Raw genomic sequence first — 24498 nt, forward strand, 5'->3', positions numbered from 1 at the left:
AATACGACAGATTGTACAGTTGGGTTACTTAAACCTGTAAAAGGTCAGATAAACGTTTGGCTTTCTCTTATCCAGATCCGTTAGAATGCTGCTGTGAAACAGAAACTGTAAATGCCCTACTGAATGAGATATAAGGACTGTAGTTTGGGGTAACGCTTTACAATAACTCTCATTAATAAGCATGATTAAACCATTTAAAAGGTCAATGTTTTGGATTTTGTATATCAAGATTAGTGAATACATGCTTTTGTGAAATACATATAGTACATTTGGGCTGAATGACAGATTGATTTTATGGTATCACTTTATAATAACTTTATAATATAAAATATTACTTTAATTTAACTAGTCAACATGCATCAACTATTTATACGTAGTAAATACACTATCAATAAATTAGTAGTAATAGTGCATTTATAAACATGTATAAGCATTGCAAATTCTAAGCATTATATTCATTACAATCATGTATAAAACACTAAAAAAGCATTTAGTATGGCTTGTTAATTAAAGTTACGGAGTGGCTGCAGATCCATGTTTTCTGGCTAAAGGTCTGAAGCTTCTTCGCATGTGCGGGATTCTCTACTTTGCGCACAGCAGAGACGGAAGAGGAAGAGAGACATCCCACTCCCTCGTTTCTTCTGTTTCAATGGAAGTCAATGAACTAAGTAGACCAGACCCATGCTATCACAGCTTAAGTAGACAGGAACCGACAATTCCTTTTCAATGGTAAATGGCCTGAGTGAAGTATTTTAATTTAACCACCATCTTTGGCGCACAGTCTCTGCTCTTAAAGTTATTAATATAATTGAATTGAATGTGTCTATTCCGGCTTGCCTCTGTGCCTAGAGAGAGCATGGCAGAGGAAGGGCTCAACACGGGGGCCCAACATGGGGGCACATGGTAGGCTATGTATTTGTGCCAAGGTGTATTTTTCTTGTTGTATGGCAGTTTCTCCAGTCAGTTCTACTTATTTGATGTATTTTTAAATACAGTATATTTTTTATTTCAAGAACGAAAGAGCCATTTTGACTGAGATGTGCACTCTTGTTTTAGTTTGACCACTGGCTTCCCTCCACATCTCTCTGGTTTTGAGCGTACGCACTTCAACTGTGTTTCAGCTATTAGGATTTCTAAGCTGTGGTGGCGGATGGTGTTGTGTGTTGTGTCAGTGGATAATAACGGACCAGCGAAAGGCCTTGTTGACAGCTGTGGATCCAGAGAGAAGCTTTTGTCTTTGCTAGACAACTTAACTCCATTTAAACTGATATCTCCGGCAAACTACGTAATTAAATGCCTAGCTTGAAAACGCGTGTGTGAAATGAACAGATTTAAGCTCTCTCTTTAGTGATAAAATGGGTCTAATGGACTTTATCACAACCATATGCGAGGACTCTACAGTGCAAAGCGGCAAAAGAAGACATTGGCTGTGGCGAGATGGATTTTCATAATCACGGTTCATTTTTGTTGCTTTTTATACTATTTGTTGATGTTGTGTGTTGATTTGATTTCTAACTGATATATCCGACTACAAACTATGTAATTAAATGCCTGGCTTGTAAACACAGATTTCAGCTTTCTCTTTAGTGATGAAAGGGGTCTAACTGATTAAATCACAACCGTATGCGAAGATGTAGTTACACAGCTACAAAACCCCCGTAGGCTTTGGCCAGATAATAACGGTTTATACATGTAACTGTTGAAGTTTTGGTATTAATTTACTTGGAGTATGAATAGATCTCTTTACGTGTGTAATTTCATTTTCTGTCAAGGGGTGAGTGCAGCTGGTGCATGGAAGTCAGGCACAGGAGAGCAGAGATGACTGGACTAAGCACTTTACTTAGGCAACCATTTGCACAGAACGCAACCGCGTCACAAAACAAATGCCCAACAAACAAGTGGGGCAGCACAAAGTACAAAAACCCAAGTACAAAGTACCGGCTGCCACAAAGCACGGGCATAAAACAAACCCGGTGCAAACCAGCCGGAAGCGTGCCAACCTTGACAATAAACAATTTCACACACAGACATGGGGGGGAACAGAGGGTTAAATACATGACAAGTAATGAGGGAAATGTAAATGAGGTGTGTGGGAAAACAAGACAAAACAAATGGAAAATGAAAGGTGGATGGGCGATGGCTAGAAGACCGGTGACATCGACCGCCGAACAAGGAGAGGAACCGACTTCAGTGGAAGTCGTGACATTTTCAGTATAGTTTAAAAAAAATGATAGATTGATCCTTTTTCACCAATGATCCATTCTATTTTATTCTGTTATATTATAGTATTTGTGCCATGTGGTATATGTAAGAAACAGTTGTTACACCCCGTTACACCATATGACAGGTCAGCTTGGCTTGGAGGTGTCACGTGGCCAAGACACCCTCACACACCATCAGGAGAGGTGGTGAGGAGAGGGGTGACGTGTGTGTCTGCATCCGTATGTGTGTGTGTCTGGCAGCATACTTTTTGATGTGAGGTCTTACTTGGGTTTACTTGAGGTGTAGAGTATCGCCATGACGGCTTGTCGGGCTATTTCAGCGTGGCATTTATAGGTGGCCATTTTATCTGTGGAATTAATTGAGGAAACTTTTTTAGCTATTTCTTGTCCGAGGTGAAGTATTTTTAAGTTGTTGAATTGAGGATTTGACTGAGTGATAGCCATCTATAGCGAGAAAATATGGAGCTCAAGTCCCATCATGTTTTTTATGTTGCGTGTCTGCTTTATCCCTATTTTGACTTGGAATAGGCCTCCGTCCCTTTCCACTATGAACATGTTCACATTTCTTCCTTGGAACAACACACTGATGCCTATTGCATTGCACCAACAAACATATGTCTTCATTGTCAACTGTTGTTAGGCAACACCTTTTATCATTGTCAACTGTTGTTAGGCAACACCTTTTATCATTGTCAACTGTCGTTAGGCAACATCTTTTATCATTGTCAACTGTTGTTAGGCAACACCTTTTATCATTGTCAACTGTTGTTAGGCAACACCTTTTATCATTGTCAACTGTTGTTAGGCAACACCTTTTATCATTGTCAACTGTTGTTAGGCAACACCTTTTATCATTGTCAACTGTTGTTAGGCAACACCTTTAATTGGAGATTTAAAAGCATTTGATGTGAATTGTGGAACTCCTACAAAAAACTAGCCTGGTTCCCGACTTGTCTGTTCGGTCTTACCAAGTTGGCAAGCACAAACAGATGTGGGACCAGGCTAGAAAGGCTTCCACAGAAACCTATGTATCTGTTTAACAACCTTTGATGTATGAGGCCTTTATTCATGTCAGTGGTGTGCTAATGTTAGCCCTGTAAACACTACACCTGTCCCTAACAACAACCCAACAGATGGAGGTTGTGTTGTTCCCAGCAAAATACTAACAGGAATGTCTCTCGAGGGGAACAGCACGCTGCTAGTCATAACGTTTGGTTGAGAGTGTAAAGTATACACTTTACACTTTACACTCACTTTACACTTTAACCACTATACACTTTACACTCACTTTACACTTTAACCACTATACACTTTACACTCACTTTACACTTTAACCACTATACACTTTACACTCACTTTACACTTTAACCACTATACACTTTACACTCACTTTACACTTTAACCACTATACACTTTACACTCACTTTACACTTTAACCACTATACACTTTACACTTTAACCACTATACACTTTACACTTTAACCACTATACACTTTACACTTTAACCACTATACACTTTACACTTTAACCACTATACACTTTACACTTTAACCACTATACACTTTACACTTTAACCACTATACACTTTACACTTTAACCACTATACACTTTACACTCACTTTACACTTTAACCACTATACACTTTACACTTTAACCACTATACACTTTACACTCACTTTACACTTTAACCACTATACACTTTACACTTTAACCACTATACACTTTACACTTTAACCACTATACACTTTACACTTTAACCACTATACACTTTACACTTTAACCACTATACACTTTACACTTTAACCACTATACACTTTACACTCACTTTACACTTTAACCACTATACACTTTACACTCACTTTACACTTTAACCACTATACACTTTACACTTTAACCACTATACACTTTACACTTTAACCACTATACACTTTACACTCACTTTACACTTTAACCACTATACACTTTACACTTTAACCACTATACACTTTACACTCACTTTACACTTTAACCACTATACACTTTACACTTTAACCACTATACACTTTACACTTTAACCACTATACACTTTACACTTTAACCACTATACACTTTACACTTTAACCACTATACACTTTACACTTTAACCACTATACACTTTACACTCACTTTACACTTTAACCACTATACACTTTACACTCACTTTACACTTTAACCACTATACACTTTACACTTTAACCACTATACACTTTACACTTTAACCACTATACACTTTACACTCACTTTACACTTTAACCACTATACACTTTACACTTTAACCACTATACACTTTACACTCACTTTACACTTTAACCACTATACACTTTACACTTTAACCACTATACACTTTACACTTTAACCACTATACACTTTACACTTTAACCACTATACACTTTACACTCACTTTACACTTTAACCACTATACACTTTACACTTTAACCAATATACACTTTACACTTTAACCACTATACACTTTACACAGTTCAAAATTAAACGTTGAGAATGTAAAGTGTATAGTTCAAAATTAAACGTTGAGAATATAAAGTGTATAGTTCAAAATTAAACGTTGAGAATATAAAGTGTATAGTTCAAAATTAAATGTTTGGTTGAGAGTGTTAAGTGTATAGTTCAAAATGAAAGGTTTGTTTGAGAGTGTAAAGTGGTCCATTAAATCGCAGTCAGGGTCTGGTAAGCATCATTTAAAAGCTTGGTCTATTGCAAACATGAGTTATAAAATAGGATCTTACAGTGTAAGACTTTCACAAGGCAATTCAGAGAAGCAGATCGTACATTTGGTGCGCATGGAATAGAGTCATCCCAGCATTCAGATGTGTGGTCCTCACATTGTCTTCACAATACAACAAACATAGACTCATTCTGATCAGGACAACCCAGGGTATAACACCATGTCATCTTGTAACTGGACATCAAACATGATATGGACATGTGAAGTGCACATCTGGACTGACAGGTGTTTGGCTTGTATGACATCGAAGCGGTATTTATAATAATCCTCATCGTCTCATCTTTCAAAATACATAGAGTCCTTGTAATTTACAGAATTGAACTCACTCAGACAACCAAACATTTGCTAAAAGTTGCCCAATTAGCGTGAGGGAGGGGGGAGGCAACTTCTTGTCGCTCGCGGTGCTCATGTTCAGAATGGTTGTCAGTCAAAACCCATTCATAGCTGTGAAGCGCAAAGCTTGAGCTCTGACGTCATGTATAGCATGTTACTGTACAGCCACTGCTCTCCAATTGAAGAGCTTATTAGTGTCCAAATCTGCCACTTTCAACCCGTATATGGGTATGGGTGTAAAGGGCTGTGGGTTTTGTGTTTTGTCTATGGGGCGGAACTACTGCTGAGACTGCTGAGAGTGAAAGTGGGAATTTGCAAGCATGTTTGATTGACTCTTGGTAGCAGTATCAAAACATTCACTGGTGCACGAAAACAGCTCTCTCTCTATCTCTTTTTTTCATCTGTCTTTCTTGTAATTGATTGCAAAGTCAATATCAATGGAACACTGACATCAAAGACCATCACATGTAAACCATGTGATAAACATCACAATGTCATATCATTCCAATCGCACGTTTCAAATGTGGTTTACTAGCCTCAATGACATTTGCCTCATGTATTAACTGCCTCATGTATTTCAATTGTAACTTCACTTCAGTTCCTGATGAATAGGTCACCAGACCACAGTTCAAATACTATTTGAAATCTTTCAAATGCTAACAACTATTCTATTGGTTCCATCGCGCTCGGTGAAGCTCAAGTAAGCCCAGATAAAGTATTAGAAACAGTATTTGAACCCAGATCTGAAGGTCAGATAGTGTGTGATTTGTAATACAATCTCCCAACAGAAATGCAGCTCACTGTACCCCAGTAAACCCAATCACGTTTACGAGATGTATAAATCATCTGCCGTTGTCAACCTCCACACACGAATCAACAGCAACACTCCAGTCCATCCACAGCTGTTGTAGATCAGCTAAATGAGTCATATACACACTAACAATGTCCCATGTCAACGTAAAGACCAGTGGTTCCTTTTGGTCTGCAATACACTACAATACATAGATTTATAGTAAAGAAATTGTCTTTAACCACTGATACAATGTCAGGCTTTTTTTTTGTTACACCATTCTAAATAGTTCAAATTGAAGCGAGGGGTAAGGTCACTGCTACTGTAGGTAGCCTAGTGGTTAGAGCGCTGGGCCAGTAACCCAAAAGGTTGCTAGATCGAATCCCCGAGCTGACAAGGTAAAAAATCTGTCTTTCTGCCCCTGAACAAGGCAGTTAACCCACTGTTCCTAGGCCATCATTGAAAATAAGAATTTGTTCTTAACTGACTTGCCTAGTTAAATAAAGGTTAAGAAGCGTTGACATCTTTCCACAGCCCAAGAACATTTACACTGTATGACCCTCAAGTTAGGGGTAAGGCTCAGGTTGTATAAAAGTATGAAGAGGTCTAGCCCTTAACCAGTGATACAAGGTCAGACATTCATCCTCCTAATGGTTTATGACTAGGGTAATCTGATCCAAGATCTGTGATTTAGAAGCGTCAACATCTTCCCCAAGCCCAGAAACAGACACTGTTTGACCCTCAATTTATGGATCCTAAGGATGTAAAAGCATGAACAAGTGTCCAGATCGCTGGACCACATATTTACAAGGCAAACACTCTGACTGATACAACCCCGACGACCGGTCGGGCCGGTGGCAAGACTCTTCTTCCCTCTTTCACCTCAAGGACATTAACAGCCTGTTGCTGTCTATTTTTGTAGCTGTTTACTGACTGGGCTGCTGTGACCTTTCGTGTGTGTGTGTGTGTGTGTGTGTGTGTGTGTGTGTGTGTGTGTGTGTGTGTGTGTGTGTGTGTGTGTGTGTGTGTGTGTGTGTGTGTGTGTGTGTGTGCGCGCGCTAGCTAGATAGCTAGCTTAGTTTAGTGGTAGTTGGCACAGAGCCGCTAATAGAATTATCACTCTCACATCTGAAACCGTTAAAATCAGGTGGCAGGCCAGGGGCAGTTAAACGACAGTTATTTAACCCTGTAGGCAATCAGGGCTTTGGATAGATTAACATTGGGGATAGCGGATTAGTCTAGGGTATAGCAGCACAGTAGCAATGTTCTTCACATAAACTACCTACTAATCTTGGGGTGTAACATTTTGCTTCTAATCTTAGGTTTTATGGGATGAGCAGCACAGTAGCAATGTTCTTTTCACAAACTGAATACTAATCTTTGGTTGTAACATCTTGGTTCTAATCTTGGGGTGTAACATCTTGGTTCTAATCTTGGGGTGTAACATCTTGGTTCTAATCTTGGTGTGTAACATCTTGGTTCTAATGTTGGGGTGTACCATCTTGGTTGTAATTTTGTGGTGTAACATCTTGGTTCTAATCTTGGTGTGTAACATCTTGGTTCTAATCTTGGTGTGTAACATCTTGGTTCTAATGTTGGGGTGTACCATCTTGGTTGTAATTTTGTGGTGTAACATCTTGGTTCTAATCTTGGGGTGTAACATATTGGTTCTAATCTTGGGGTGTACCATCTTGGTTCTAATCTTGTAGTGTAACATTTTGGTTCTAATCTTGGGGTGTAACATCTTGGTTCTAATATTGGGTTGAGGGGAGGATTATAGGGTAGCAGCATAGTAGCAATGTTCTTTTGGCACAACTTTCCCAACTCATCACATCTACTAGTATAGTCTAGTTTTCTGTCTACTATTCAAATGTAGCAGTGTTCCTTATTTGGAAACAGGTAGCTATACAGATACGCTGGTAAGAGTTCCCCCATTTTAGCCTGTGACCTGGGGTGTATAGGGACCATCAAGCACAATGCACATTATATTTTCTTAACAAGACAATTAAGTTAGTTTACAGAAGATCGATGTGCATTACTCAAACTTGCATCAGGGATGTTACGGGGGGGGGGGGTTCGTGGCAGCGGCAGCGAAAGGAAACTTTAAAAACAGAGCAACATCAGTACTTCAATATCTCTCTCCCCCTGTCCTCTCTACCTCTTGTAAAACATCTGTTGGTGCTAGATTTCCTCTGTACAAGTTCCTTATAACAACAACACCGTCGCTGGCCCTGGCTACTGTTACTGACTCAGGCCCAGACCCAGGAGAATCAGATCCCAGACTGTCCCACATGTGTGCCTGTCTGTCAGGCAGGCTGGGCGGCCCGTCCCTGGGGTAGAATCATGGTTCTCTGGGTAGTATCATGATTAAGGACAGTTTAGGCCCGTCAGGCTTGAGTTGCAAAACTACCGGTAATTTACAAAAGTTAACAGAACTTTCAGTAATTTTGGTAATTAACAGGTAATCTGTGGCAATCTATGGTAACTTTGGTAATTTATACTTTAATAACTATTTCTTAAAGTAGTCATTTTTTATACATGTATCCATATTGTCCAGTTTCAAGAGAAAATTGCCTAATTAATGAAAAAAGCTCCTAATCAACAATGGCATTATTTTCAATTAACTCTACAACTCTTCCAACTATTGACTTTTTTCTGCCACTAGTTTGGCGCCAGAACATTTACAACAAAGACATATTGGCATCGTAAAATAAACAACTGTGTGTAAAAATAAATGAAGGAGACTTCATGCTGAAATGCTCATATTTAACACCAACGCTGTTCACTAAGTTGATGGTTTATATTTAGCATGTTGTACAGCTTTGTCATTCTATTTCTCTGTTTTAAAATCATCTTATTTTATTCATTAATATATTTTACATGCGATAACGCCACACAAAAAAGACCACTATAAAATCCCATAAATGCCTTGAAAGTTACCAAAATTCAGGTCGTGTACTGGTAAACTTAGAAAGTTACCACTAATATATCCTCCCTTTGCAACCCTAGTCAGGCTACAGTGTTGTTCTTACATGTAAAGGGAATTTTTTCGTAAGAAATCCAGCACTACCGGACATTTTACAGAAGGCAGAGAGGACAAAGGGTAGAGGTAAGAGGGGGACTGTCTGTCAGGCTAGCTGGGCAGCCCGTCTCTGGGGTAATGTCATGGTTAAGGACAGATCAAGGCTGATAGGCTGCAGTGTTGTTGTTCTTATAAGTCTGATCTGCAGAAATCCAGCACAAACTGGCATATTGTACAGTAGAGAGGGCAGAGGTTAGGGGAGAACATGGAGGGACTTATGACCATCCTGGGTAATGTCATGGTCACCCAAACCCCCGGCTGTCAGGGACTGTCTGTCAGTGCTGTTTTATGTGACACATAAACACATTTTCCTTTGAAGTGATCTGAAGGTGAAAGTTAGGGTTAGGAACGATCCCGGTTTGGCCTGGAATTTCCAAATACAAATCAAATCAAATCGTATTTGTCACATTCTTTGTAAACAACAGGTGTAGTCTAACAGCGAAATACTTAGTTACGGGTCCTCTTCCAACAATGCAGAATTAAAGATTACAGATCCATAAAAAATAAAGATATGTTGAACGTCGTCCCGTAAGTGAACATTAAATGTCTGAGTAGTGTACAGTACCATATGCTACTGTATATCCAGTGCTGTATCAACTGAACACAGTGGTTGATATATTCCATAGGTTGACCCATGATGCTGATTCCCATTACATCTGGTGTCGTAGCTATTAGGGAACAGTGTTGACGCCCTCTTCATTCACTTACTTTGTTGGCCATTAGTCAGTCAGACGAGAGGCCAATGGTTTTTACCTCAGAGCTGAGTGCTGCCCCTGGGTGTAAGTTACACCACTCTGAGAGGGAGAGAGAGGGGGAGGTAGGGAGGAGGTGGGGGGAGAGAAGCAGTGGGGGTTGCTATACTTGGCAATCCAGAGGGATTAGTGACAAAGATGACTGGGATGTCTGGGTATTTGTGTGTGTGTGTGCTATGTATGTCTGTACCTGGTCAGCAGACATGTTCCCAAATCCAAGCGAGAAAGCTCTCATTATCATTGTCACGCTGTCACGGCGACTGTGTCGCTTCACCAGGGATCTATTTATAGCAGAGCCACTGAGGTGGAGGGATACGCTCTAAGAGTGGAGGGATACATCACATTCTGTCGCTGAGTGTGAGTGATAATGTTGAAGTGCTTCGACATTAGAGAGGAAATAGTTCCCCACAGTCTAGTCCAGGTCTACAGTCTGTGTCTGAAGTAGGGTCACATATTTTCATTGACCTTAAAAGTCTTCCAAAAAGAGGGAAGAAGACAGCAACAGCCTAGAATGGACTGCATTTCTGTATGATCATTTCTCAGATCATTGTGCTGTTTTCTTCAAAGCGGACATGTTTTTTCATATTTGTAATTTTAGATAAGAGCATACCTGTAATTGATTATTTTGACTTTTACTAGTGTAAATAATACATGAAGTACAGTGAAATATTACACGAATCGTATGATGTTTCAACAGTAATAAACATACTGATGCATTTGTCTTATTTCTCTTTATTTTAGACATTTCCACCCAGGAAATCAATCACAGGACGGGTCGTCCACATCTGCAACCTCCCCGAGGGCAGCTGCACAGAGAATGATGTCATCAACCTGGGACTGCCCTTCGGGAAAGTCACCAACTACATCCTCATGCGCTCTACCCACCAGGTACAGCACAATGTTATTCTCTTAAAACATGAGTGTACAACTCCAAACACAACCACACAACTCCAAACACAAGTACACAACTCCAAACACAAGTACACAACTCCAAACACAAGCACACAACTCCAAACACAACCACACAACTCCAAACACAAGCACACAACTCCAAACATAACCACACAACTCCAAACACAAGTACACAACTCCAAACACAACCACACAACTCCAAACACAAGTACACAACTCCAAACACAAGTACACAACTCCAAAGACAATTACACAACTCCAAAGACAACCACACAACTCCAAACACAACCCCACAACTCCAAACACAAGTAGACAACTCCAAACACAACCACACAACTCCAAACACAAGTACACAACTCCAAACACAACCACACAACTCCAAACACAACCACACAACTCCAAACACAAGTACACAACTCCAAACACAAGTACACAACTCCAGTCCCAGAATGACCAAAAAGTGAGCTCGTTTTTGGTCTTACCTGATGATAATTAAAATATGAATTTAACGATTAACTTAACGACTGAGGCCTATCCCGACAGACTCCTCACAATGAGCCCTAGTCGTTGGAAATGCCTCAAAGAACAAACCTGTGGTTTCGCTTTACCCTCACAGCTACTGCCATTAGCCCTGTGGGATATCACTGCAGAACAAATACTCACTAATGTATACAGCTCCACTAGGGAGTCAAGTCACACTTCAACGAACAAATAACTGCCATGGAGAAACGGAAACCAAAGGATGTGTGCCCCTTTGCAAATGTCTTGAAATAATCCTCGGTTGCTATGGACCAGATACACCATTTTCCCCCTCACAAATGTCTACTGCTCTACTGTGGAGTCTAGTCACAATATTAGTCACATATATTTGTTGGGAGAAAAGGGTTAATGCCCTTGACAACTGGAGCAGTTCTCTAATGTCTTTAAATACCCCTGTGTTGCTATGGACCAGTACCCCTGTGTTGCTATGGACCAGTACCCCTGTGTTGCTATGGACCAATACCCCTGTGTTGCTATGGACCAGTAACCCTGTGTTGCTATGACCAATACCCCTGTGTTGCTATGGACCAATACCCCTGTGTTGCTATGGACCAATACCCCTGTGTTGCTATGGACCAGTACCCCTGTGTTGCTATGGACCAATACCCCTGTGTTGCTATAGACCAATACCCCTGTGTTGCTATGGACCAGTACCCCTGTGTTGCTATGGACCAATACCCCTGTGTTGCTATAGACCAATACCCCTGTGTTGCTATGGACCAATACCCCTGTGTTGCTATAGACCAATACCCCTGTGTTGCTATGGACCAGTACCCCTGTGTTGCTATGGACCAATACCCCTGTGTTGCTATGGACCAGTAACCCTGTGTTGCTATGACCAATACCCCTGTGTTGCTATGGACCAATACCCCTGTGTTGCTATGGACCAATACCCCTGTGTTGCTATGGACCAATACCCCTGTGTTGCTATGGACCAATACCCCTGTGTTGCTATGGACCAGTACCCCTGTGTTGCTATGGACCAATACCCCTGTGTTGCTATAGACCAATACCCCTGTGTTGCTATGGACCAGTACCCCTGTGTTGCTATGGACCAATACCCCTGTGTTGCTATAGACCAGATGAATTGTTTCCACTTCATATTATCTTGTAATATGATAAGATGCCTTTTCCTACGGGTTCATGGACCATTTTCTGTTGTAATGTGATAATGATGTCTTTTTTTCCCTATGGTCCATCCAACCATTTTATCACAGAACATGATGTCTCACTCAGTCTCTAGAATTTCATTTATCAGACACTGTATTAAAATGACTCATTAATGTCACCCACATCACAGTCAAGGGGCTCGACTACACTAAACTCATGGGTGTTGGTTACCCAGAAATGTATCTGAGCAGATTGTAACTGTCTTTTTGATTTATGATGCCCATGAAATATGATAACCTGGCTGGGATATAGAAGATTTGCTCGCACCTTGTTTGACATATGTTATTGCAAAAATGTTATTTGGAAAAAAGGACGTTAAACTGTCACAAACAGATGTCTAACATTGATGTCTTTCTCTCACTCCACTCAACTGCGGTTGTGCCCTTGAGCAAGGCACTTAAGCCCTAAAATCTGCATGGGGTGTGTCAGCCTGCACTGTGAATACCCTGTGTTTGCATGCCTTTAGAAGGGCTTGGGGTAAATGTAATACACATTTTCTTGGACTCTAAGGGAAAATGGATCAATAAAGTTTTCTTCCTCCTCCTCCTCCTCTTCCTCTTCACCCCACAGGCGTTTGTGGAGATGGCGTACATTGAGGCGGCCCAGGCTATGGTTCAATACTACCAGCTGACTCCAGCCACGATCAACGATCAGAAACTACTGATCAGGATGTCCAAGAGATACAAGGAGCTTCAGCTCAAGGTGAGTTGTATTGGGTTGACAATGTGGTGTTGAAATGTTTATTACAGTTTTTAATTAGCTCACACCAACTGTGTACTGAATCTACAGTACAGTATCATGTTATGGTGTGAAACGCTCTGTTCATACAGAAACCAGGGAAAGACGTTGATTCAATCATCCAGGATATCAACTCCCTGAGGGAAAGGGACGAGATGCAGGAGACTGATCAGTAAGGCGACTTGTTTCATTCTTTCCTTGTACATGTTCTTAGCGGCAATTTTTTGTTGTAATATGCGATTGTCTATGTACGATCGATCTACAAAACGACAAATAATGGATGAAATTATCCAACACTACTTCCTGACTACAAACTGCATTTTAATTATATTATTTCCTCCCAGCTACATGCCAGAGAGAGCGCGGTCCCGTAGTCCCATCAGCCGCTCACTGAGCCCTCGCTCCCACAGCCCCAGCTTTACCTCCTGTAGTTCAGCCCACAGCCCGCAGGGGGCACCCTGCCGAGGAGGCCCGGAACGGGGCTCCTGGACCGCCAAACACATGAGAAAGGGGGACGAGGACAGAGAACGAGAGAGGGAAAGGGAGGAGGTGCCATGGAGGAACGGAGGTACAGTGGATGACGACAGGCTGAACGGGAGGATGCAGGATCGACGGAACAGGCCGTACCTGAAACCCTCCGACCGAGACCGGATCAGTCCCAGATCAGCGGACGAAAGAGGAGGAGGAAGAGGGGAGGGGATGAGGGGGGGGAACAGGGGGGGAGACTGGTACCCCCACCCGCGGTGTAGCCCTCAGGGGATGCCCCCCTTCCCTTCGTACAGGAACATGGATGAGGACTCCTACAAAACACAGCATGTGTATAAGTCAGAGAAGCCCCTGAGGCCACAGTACCAGAGACATGAGGAGGGGAGAGTCAAGTCAAAGAGGAGGGATGGAGGGGACTACCACAGATCCAGACACTCAGAGTCAGATCTGGGAGAGGAGTCTCTACCCACCAGGACAGGAGAAGACAGAAGACAGAGAGGAGGCTCCCCGACATGGGGAAGGAGCAAGAAACCCACCATGAGACACGGGACGGAGAAACCGGAAATAGAGATTACTGAAAATAACGTAAGTGATAGCATTTTTAAAAATTAGTAAGTAAGATTAATACGTAAATCAGAAGTTGGACATGTACAGTATATCTTATCAACAAACAAATGCCGTATCATTACAGGGAGAAACCGCTGAGGATCAGCGATCCAAAGAGAAGTCTGTTTCTCCTCAACGAAGTGGCAAGCATGAGAGAGAAAAAGACAGCGAGGCAGAGGAGTGGGAGAGTGGGGACGACACAGAGGGTGAGTGCTGGTACCCCAATAACATGGAGGAGCTGGTCACAGTGGACGAGGTAGGAGAGGACGACTCCATCATCGAACCGGACCTCCCTGAGCTGCAGGATGACGAGGACGTGTCAGCCTCAGACCTCCACAAGGATCCTAAGGAGGAGGAGGAGGGGGAGGCTCCACGATCAACCTCCACCCCCAGTCCCAGGCCCTGCTCTGAGAAGGAGTTAGCCCAGAGAGAGGATACCGAGTTGGGTAGAGGAGGTGGGGTAGGTGGGGTGGTGGATCCTATGCCTACAGAGCAGAAAGATGGGGAGAATTGCACAAACCCCAGCCCCACAGACCAGTCACTGTCACAACCACAGCAACAGTCACTGCCACAGCCACAGCAACAGTCACTGCCACAGTCACAGTCACAGTCACAGCCACAGCCACAGCCACAGCCACAGCCACAGCCACAGCCACAGCCACTGCCACTGCCACTGCCACTGCCACAGTCACTGCCACAGTCCCAGCCACAATCACAGCCACAGTCACAGCCACAGTCACAGCCACTGCCACAGTCACAGTCACAGCCACCCATCCCAGAACAGCTCAGTTCAGATCTGGATGATTTCCCCAACCCGGAGTTCAAGGCAGCCCTGGAAGAGACGTGTTTGGAAGCTGAAGTACTGAAGAGTGGAGCGCCGACTCAGGAGCTGGCGCTAACCAATCACGCTGGCACGTGTGAAAGCAGCAAGACCCAGGATGTAATACACAAGATGGAGGACGTGGGGAGGGAAGTAACGGTCATGAAGCCAGACATACAGAAGCACAAGGCTGAGACTCCTAGAGGTACAGAACATTTGCTCTCACTATGAAATAATATGTCCAGAATTTGACTTCCTGATCAAATAAGCCAGTATCAGGATTCTGAATCGTCATCCATGTTTCCTGTTTATTATTGTACAGATGTTATTCTTCTAGATTTTATAGGTAACTTATGTTCACTTCTCATTTACAGTCATCCAGAATTCAACACATCCTATAAACCTGATAGACATAGGGGCTCCCTCACCTTCTAGAGGGCAGGAGAAGATTATCAGTGAACACAGCATCCCTCTGGGTAAGAACCAAATGACTTTTATTTACATGAAGTATTGTTGTATGTATGCGATCTGCAATGTCATTTTAAGCCCAGTAAAAATTGCCCCTTGGCCTTGGGGACAAATAATGCTTATTGAATATAATATGATTATTAATCAACAACCTGTTATACCAATGCTATCTGTGCCTGGAGTGAAAGAGCGCATGTGGTAGCTTCAGCTGACCACTTGTTGAGAGCAAGGTGTTAAACGCACCCCTGAGATGTGTTTATTTAGGCCTGGCATGACATAGGCACACACAACACATGACCTACTGTGCCTCGTTGGTGAACGCTACACATGAGTGGACTATGATGGCCTTCGAGTGTGTGTGTGTGTGTGTGTGTGTGTGTGTGTGTGTGTGTGTGTGGGTGTGGGTGTGTGTCTGTGTGCGTATGCTGTGTGTGGGTGTGTGTCTGTGTGCGTATGCTGTGTGTGTGTGTGTACGTGGGTGTGTGTCAGTGTATGTGCACCGTGTGTGTGTGTGTGTGTGTTTCACAGCCAAATGCTACGGTCATTGATAGCATGACTGAGATAGATTCACAATTGAGTAGTGTCTGGCTGCAGTGTTGTGTTGTGTTCTCCCATGAGAGAGACAGTGACAGTGCAGCTGATCTAGATCAGCTTGAAGAGTTAACAACTTCACTCTGTCACACTGACAACGAGGCTACTGATGAGGGGGAGAGGGGCCATGCTGCCCCGCTGACTATCCTTCTAGCTGCCTTTGAAAACGTGTCTGTTTCAGACCTGGGAGTTGGCCCTGGTAACCTCTCTAGCCAATCAGTTACATTGGTAACACTACATTACGTTACTCTAGTCCTTGTGTAGTAACAATCTAATCACATTTGTAACAACTTTTAATACGAGTTTTAGAGGTACATGGGCTGTGTTCTGATTGGTCTGATGCTGTTGTATGGTCGGGGGATTCTCTTCTCTAATTGGTCTGCGGCTGCTGTAGGGGTACATGTTCTGTTCTCTGATTGGTTTGTGCTGTTCTAGAGGTGTATTAGCAGTTTTCTAATTGGTGTGTTGTTGTTCTAGGGGTGGAGTTCATCGTGCCCAGTACAGGGTTCTACTGTAAGCTGTGTGGCCTGTTCTACACCAGCGAGGAGACAGCCAAGACCTCTCACTGTCGTAGTACTGTCCACTACAGGAATCTTCAGGTACAGCAACACATTTACTATTAACATAGGTCATTCAGGCCTCCTGGGTGGCGCAGTGGTTAAGGGTGCTGTACTGCAGCTCCAGCTGTGCCATCAGAGACTCTGGGTTCGCGCCCAGGCTCTGTCGTAACCAGCCGCGACCGGGCCTAGCGTCGCCTGGGTTAGGAAGAAGAGGAGGAGGAGGAAGGGGATGAACGACGACGATGATGATGACGATGATTGTTAACTTACACTACCCCTTGCAGAAGAGCCATGAACATAGTTATTATAGGGAAAGCTTGGAAACTCAGTGACATCATTGTGAGACCAAAGTTCAGAAAAATGTCTTTAGAGTTGAGCTACAGTGCTTGCACATGTTACCCAACCATGGGACAGAAGACGAGATACAGAGATCAGTCACTCACTATCTCTATTACACACACACACACACACACACACGTCAAAACTGGCAGCACAATCCAAAGATTTTTCCCCTCTCCACCATGGGGGGGGGGGGGGGGGGGGGGTCCCCCTACAGTGGGGTGTCAGAAAAGGAGACTTTCGATGAGTGAGTAGAGTAGAGGGTGTTAGTGTGGCACCCATGGGAGTCTATCCATGACTTTACTTCCTAAAGGCTCCCTTCCAATGGGCCCAGCTGCTCTAGTCCTTCCTGGGGACCTCCTTTGTGCACAGGCAACGTGTAGACTAACTAGCGGATAAAAAGTCCTACATTTGTTAGACCCATTGTGCTCTTCAAGTACAGTAATAACATTCTGAAGGTTCATTCCCAACAGGCTCTTGGTTCAGCAGGCCAGGGTATTTCTGTGCGGCTGTGAACAGGCAGTGGAAGGGGCAGCCCATTGACTACAGGAAGGCCCCCTCACAGTGTTGAGTACTGGGAGTTGTATTAGGTTACCTATTAGTGCCCAATGCCCATCCAGGCACACACACACACACACACACACACACACACACAAAGCTGCACAGCTGAAAGCATCCAGAAGGGGAAAAGATTCCTTCACATTTGATGGATTACATTGCGAGGGTAAAAAACCTCAAGAACAGTTGCGCTGTCCGTCAAAAGCTGAGGGGTTTTGTGTGTGTGATTGTGTGTGTGATTGTGTGTGTGGGGGCTCCCTGCTGCTACCCGCTTAGCCGAGAACGGGCTGCTGATGATGGTTTTGGCCTTTAACAGGACTGGGGAAATACAGTGAATGTAGAAACTAGACAGGTTAATGTCTGTTCAGGAAGCACCTGCCTCTCTCTCAGAACATTCCACTCTCTGAGGTCTCCCTCCTTCACTACTTTGTCAAACAGCAGTAGCTCTGTCTGAGGAGTTTCTATAGTGGAATATGCATAAGAAACTCAATACAGATAAATCGGGTCTCCTTATTTTAAAATTCACAGGAAGTCGGATGGAGTTATGGTGTATCATAGTGGAAAGAGAAATAAGGGTGAAACGCAGATAGCCATGTTATCGTCTAAGTATTTTAAGGCAGTTGAATATCCCACTTAAAGGGGAACTCTACAACTACGTACACAAAGCTAACTTTTATATTTGTGCCCTTCACAGAAGTACCTGTCTCAGCTGGCAGAGGAGAGTCTACTTGGTGCACTAACTGACCCCTCAGCTACAGAGTGACCTCTGACCTATACTCATCATTCGGTACTGTCAAGTTGAGATGGTGGACAGCGTTGCGTGTGTGCTACAGACTGAGTGACCTGAGCTTGCCAAGGACTACTCAACGAAAGAGACATGAATAAATGACATATCGGATGGAAGTCACACGGTGACATGCACTGGACCCGTTAGAGAAGAGCGATTCTCTGAGAATTGATTGGACTAAAACTCATTGCTACCAATCAAATGAAATGTTATTGGTCACATGTGCCATATACAGTAATACATATTACGGTGAAATGCTGACTTACGAGCCCATTCCCAACCATGCAGAGTTAAAAAGAAAGACAAATATTTTCTAAAGGAAATAGTAACGCAACAAAATAACAATAACGAGGCTATTTACAATATAGCAATATGTTTGATTCTGTACATAGTATAAACAATACTGTAGTTTAAAAAGGTTCCAGTGTTAATGTACTACGTTTGTGAAAATGAAAACCGGTCACCAAAGATTTGTGTTAAAAAGATATTTATCTATCTTTCACCCTTTGATTTATTTGCAGTAGAGAATAAATGTGTTTGTTTTTCATCGCGGGAATAAACACAGCCTTCTTTCTAGTCATTATTGTAGAAGTCAGACTCTGTGATATAGTGAACTGAAAGTCATCCATATTAGTATTTGTCCTGGTTCTGGTTCCATGTTGTTCCATGTAGCTGTACTCCAAATAGTACTTTAATCATTTGGTTTAACTTTTCATTTTAGTCAGTAAAGTGTTAGGGATATTACATAGTGCGTTTTTAGATGCAAAGTGCCTTGGAACATGTCTGCCATTGTTAGATGTAGCAGTTTAGAAGTAATCCTCAGGTTGGTTTAATTCGGATATTTTAATTTTGAATGTATATTTCATTACACAGTGTTTTTGTGTATAACTGGAGGATATGAAGGCCTACACTTGTTATACCTACTGTGTCTGTTCATTGAGACAAAATGGAATACGGTTCCCGACAGACATGGACAAAGACATATCAGTCTGAAAGATATGGAACTTTCAAAATACAGAAATCATCCCTGTAATGATGCATTTTGCATCAATTTTGAAAGTTACATATCTTGAAATGTTAAGTGCTGTATATGCTTTAGTCCCGAAATTCTGACAAGCAGAACATTTTGGGACGATATCAACAATCGACGAATGAAACAAATACCTACAAATATTTTATGTGTGGAATTTTCCTTTAAATGGAGATACAGTTTTGCTAAAGTATCGCCACACGTTTCCTTCAGGTTTTCTTCTATTGTGTTTTGTCCCGTATTTGATTTAATTTAAAAATACTTTGACAACTTTGTGAATTGTAAAGTTTGTCACAATCAGGTTCAATATTTTGCAAATGTCTAAATAATTTATACAGTGCCTTTAAACTGTAGAGAAACTTGAACTGGACCATGTGTGTTATTTAAGAGTTAAATTAAGTGTTAAGAGTTAAATTAAGTGTGATTTTAAGTCAGTATAATATATTGTCGAGGCAGGGTTTGAAACTTGCTCTCTCTCTCTCTCTCTGTTTTCTACACTGTGAATGTTGCTCCAAGTTTTAAGATTGTGTTTAAGATTTTGTTGAACTTTTCTTATGGTTATTTTCTGATGAAATCATTTGAATAAAAATGTTAAGAGAGAAAGCTGTTTGTGTATCAGTGGCGGAGGCTGAGGGGAGGACGGCTCATAATAATGGCTGGAACGGCACAGATGGGATGACAACAAACACATGGAAAACATGCATTTGATCTATTTCATGCCATTCCACCCATTCCACTCCAGCCATTACCACGAGCCCGTCCTCCTCAATGAAGGTGCCACCAACCTCCTGTGGTGTGTGTGTTGCCAATTTAGCTATTTTCTCTATTTTCTCACATTGAATAATGGGATGCAAAATAATGAGTTTAGTTTATTAGACAATTTGGAAAGCAAAACACAGTAAAAGACTACGTGCATAAATAAAATCATAAATAAAATCCTTAAGGATGAGAAAAACTGCTACTTTCATGTGCATGGGGCATTGTGACATTCTACTGTTTGAGGGGAGCGCCCCCAGATGTTAAGGTAGGATATTACACTTGTCAGACAAAACTAATTGTTTAATGATTATTCCTTTTGATAGCACAGACTTGGTCAAGTCAATTGCACTCTTGGACATGATCATTGACATTACACATTACAGTCAAATGGGAAAAAAATATACAATAAACTATCTATTATTGAACAGTTTCCCAGTAACAACTTGTTATGTATAATCGATTGGACTTTTCTCATTTACAGAACACAATGCTATACGTTTTGAAATGGGGAAAAGTAGTGTAGTAGAGATTAGGGAAATTGTGTATTACTTAAATATCTACAGTAACAGTCAAAAGTTTGGACACACCTACTCATTCAAAGGTTTTCTTTATTTTTACTATTTTCTACATTGTAGAATAATAGTGAAGAAATCAAAACTATGACATAACACAAATGGAATCATGTAGTAACCAAAAAAGTATTAAACAAATCAAAATATATTTTAAATTTGAGATTCTTCAAAGTAGCCACCCTTTGCCTTGATGACAGCCTTGCACACTCTTGGCATTCTCTCAACCAGCTTCATGAGGTACTCACCTGGAATACATTTCAATTAACAGGTGTGCCTTGTTAAAAGTTCATCTGTGGAATTTATTTCCTTCTTAATGCGTTTGAGACAATCAGTTGTGTTGTGACAAGGTAGGGGTTGTATACAGAAGATGTCCCTATTTGGTAAAAGACTAAGTCCATATTATGGCAAGAACAGCTCAAATATGCAAAGAGAAACGACAGTCCATCATTACTTTAAGACATGAAGGTCAGTCAATGTGGAACATTTCAAGAACTTTGAAAGTTTCTTCAAGTACAGTTGCAAAAACCATCAAGTACTATGGTGAAACTGGCTCTCATGAGGACCACCACGGGGAAGGAAGACCCAGAGTTACCTCTGCTGCAGAGGACAAGTTCATTAGAGTTACCAGCCTCAGAAATTGCAGCCCAAATAAATGCTTCACAGAGTTCAAGTAACAGACATATCTCAACATCAACTGTTCAGAGGAGACTGTGTGAATCAGGCTTTCATGTTTGAATCGCTGCAAAGAAACCACTTCTAAAGGACACCAATAAGAAGACGAGACTTGCTTGGACCAAGAAACACAAGCAAATTTGAGTTCAAATTTGATATTTTTGTTTCCAACCTTTGGTTAAATACTTGCCTAGTTAAACACTTGTCGAGTTAAACACTTGTCTACTTAAGTAAAGGTAAAATGAAAAAAAAATGAAAAAAAGATGCAGAGTAGGTTAACGGATGATTTCTGCATGTGTGGTCCCCACCATGAAGCATGGAGGAGGAGGAGTGATTGTGTGAGGGTGCTTTGCTGATGACACCGTCAGTGATTTATTTAGAATTCAATGCACACTTAACCAGCATGGCTACCACAGCATTCTGCAGAAATACAACATCCCATCTGGGTTGCGCTTAGTGGGACTATAATTTGTTATTCAACAGGAGAATGATCCAACACACCTCCAAGCTGTGTAAGGGCTATTTGAGCAAGAAGGAGAGTGATGAAGTGCTGCATCAGATGACCTGACCTCCACAATCACCCCACCTCAACCCAATTGAGATGGTTTGGGATGAGTTGGACCGCAGAGTGAAGGGCAAGCTGCCAACAAGTGCTCAGAATATGTAAGAACTCCTTCGAGACTGTTGGAAAAGCATTCCAGGTGAAGCTGGTTGAGAGAATGCCAAGAGTGTGCAAAGCTGTCATAAAGGCAAAGGGTGGCTAAACTTTTGACTGGTACTGTATGTTCTTACCCCTGGGCAATATGGGCCTGGGAAGCTCTCACGGATATTGGTATCCACACACAGTACATACTTCACCAATTATATTTCAACTCAATACTTCTTGTATGCCCCCAAATATTATTTTTTTTACATACATGTGCTGTAATTTAAGCTTCAAAATTGCAAAGTTTTATCTCGGCCTTTTGGCGAAATGTGTAGAATTGCAGGATACTTCAGTTAGTACTAAACACGGCTGCTAGGATCTTGACTAGAACCCAACGATGTTCTCATTTTACTCCAGTGCTAGCCTCTCTACACTGGCTTCCTGTTAAGGCTGATTACAAGGTTTTACTGCTCTTCCTCCTACCTAATCTCTCCGATTTGGTCCTGCCGTACATACCTACACCTACGCTACGGTCACAAGACGCAGGCCTCCTTATTGTCCCTAGAAACAAACAGCTGGAGGCAGGGCTTTCTGCTATGGAGCTTCATTTTCATGGAATGGTCTGCCTACCCATGTGAGAGATGCAGGCTCCGTCTCGACCTTTAAATCTTTATTGAAGACTCATCTCTTCAGTAGGTGCTATGATTGAGTCTGGCCCAGGAGTGTGAAGGTGAATGAAAAGGCCCTGGATTGACGAACCGCCCTTTCTGTCTCTGCCGGGCCGGTTCTACTCTCTCCACTGGGATTCTCTGCCTCTAACCCTAGTCACTGGCTTACTGGTGCTCTTCCATGCCGTCCCTAGGAGGGGTGCGTCACTTGAGTGGGTTGAGTCACTGACGTGATCTTCCTGTCCGGGTTGGCGCCACCCTCGGGTTCGTGCCATGGGGGAGATCTTTGTGGGTTATACTCGGTCTTGTCTCAGGGTAGTAAGTTGGGGGTTTGAAGATATCCCTCTAGTGGTGTGGGGGCTGTGCTTTGGCAAAGTGGGTGGGGTTATATCCTGCCTGGTTGGCCCTGTCAGGGGGTATAGTCGGACGGGGCCACAGTGTCTCCCGACCCCTCTTGTATCAGCCTCCAGTAATTATGCTGCAATAGTTTACGTGTCGGGGGGCTAGGGTCAGTTTGTTATATCTGGAGTATTACTCCTTATCCTGTGTGAATTTAAGTATGCTCCCTCTAATTTTCTCTCTCTTTTTATCTTGACCCTTGCTGTCACCCAGTCCACCTGGAAATGCTGCTGCTCTAGTTTCAACTGTTCTGCCTGCTATGGAACCCTGACCTGTTCACCAGACGTGCTACATTGTCCCGGACCTGCTGTTTTCGACTCTCTCTCTCTACCGCACCTGCTGTCTCTAACTCTGAATGATTTGCTATGAAAAGCCAACTGACATTTACTCCTGAGGTGCTGACCTTTTACACCCTGTACAATCACTGTGATTATTATTATTTGACCCTGCTGGTCATCTATGAATGTTTGAACATCTTGGCCATGTACTGTTATAATCTCCACCCGGCACAGCCAGAAGAGGACTGTCCACCCCTCAGAGCCTGGTTCCTCTCTAAGTTTCTTCCTAGGTTCCTACTTTCCTAGGGAGTTTTTCCTAGCTACCATGCTTCTACATCTGCATTGCTTACTGTTTGGAGTTTTAGGCTGGGTTTCTGTACAGCAGTTTGTGACATCGGCTGATGTAAAAAGGGCTTTATAAATACATGTGATTGATATTAGCTTTAAAGCTGCAACAACAAAAACATCTCTCTGCCCCATAATTGAATGTGCAGAATTGCCGGATATTAGCTTGAAAACTGCTAAATGTATTTTCCGATGACAAGACATGGGCCTTTAAAATGTTCCTTCCCAGGGCCGAGATTTGGTTCATCCGGCCATGCACTGCCAGTCATAGTACTCCTTGTATGCTATTTTTATCTCACTCGAGTTGTGTTCTGATTATGAGGGGTCCCTGGTGAATTTGTTATCACAAAAGGGGTCCCAGGCCCCCAAAAGTTTGAGAACTAAATGTTCTAGCTATTTTAGGGTCTAACATTGCACCATTTAGGACTTAGGCTTATTTGGTTGGGTTTCAAATAAAACAAAGAATGTTATTTGACCTTTTCTCCAACACAAAAATGCTTATTATAAGACGTTATTATAGCAATAGTGTTATAGCAATAGTGTTGAAAGTTTTACAAAAACGCATTGTTGCTACTCTGCAACCCCAACGATAGGGGGCAGCACTACATCATTAG

The 24498-nt window shown here is 42.3% G+C and overlaps 1 protein-coding gene and 1 non-coding gene across 4 annotated transcripts in view; both read left to right on the forward strand.

Moving 5' to 3' along the window:
- Positions 1-20148, forward strand: part of rbm20 (RNA binding motif protein 20) — a 69244-nt gene extending 49096 nt beyond the window's left edge. For all 3 annotated transcript variants that reach the window (XM_090204381.1, XM_090204382.1, XM_090204383.1), the window contains 8 exons: positions 10682-10828; positions 13133-13264; positions 13393-13472; positions 13645-14371; positions 14478-15417; positions 15587-15688; positions 16749-16870; positions 18423-20148. In XM_090204381.1, the coding sequence (XP_090060507.1) occupies positions 10682-10828; positions 13133-13264; positions 13393-13472; positions 13645-14371; positions 14478-15417; positions 15587-15688; positions 16749-16870; positions 18423-18491 (2319 nt within the window). In that variant the 3' untranslated portion in view covers positions 18492-20148. The remainder of the gene's footprint in view (positions 1-10681; positions 10829-13132; positions 13265-13392; positions 13473-13644; positions 14372-14477; positions 15418-15586; positions 15689-16748; positions 16871-18422) is intronic.
- On the forward strand, positions 11376-11509 carry LOC118938614 (small nucleolar RNA SNORA18). The gene has a single exon (XR_005035821.1). It is a non-coding gene; the product is annotated as a small nucleolar RNA SNORA18 (small nucleolar RNA).
- Positions 20149-24498: the final 4350 nt, after the last annotated feature.

Source organism: Oncorhynchus mykiss, chromosome 17, assembly GCF_057628025.1.
Source record: "Oncorhynchus mykiss isolate SJ-2025 chromosome 17, ASM5762802v1, whole genome shotgun sequence".
Taxonomy (NCBI): domain Eukaryota; kingdom Metazoa; phylum Chordata; class Actinopteri; order Salmoniformes; family Salmonidae; genus Oncorhynchus; species Oncorhynchus mykiss.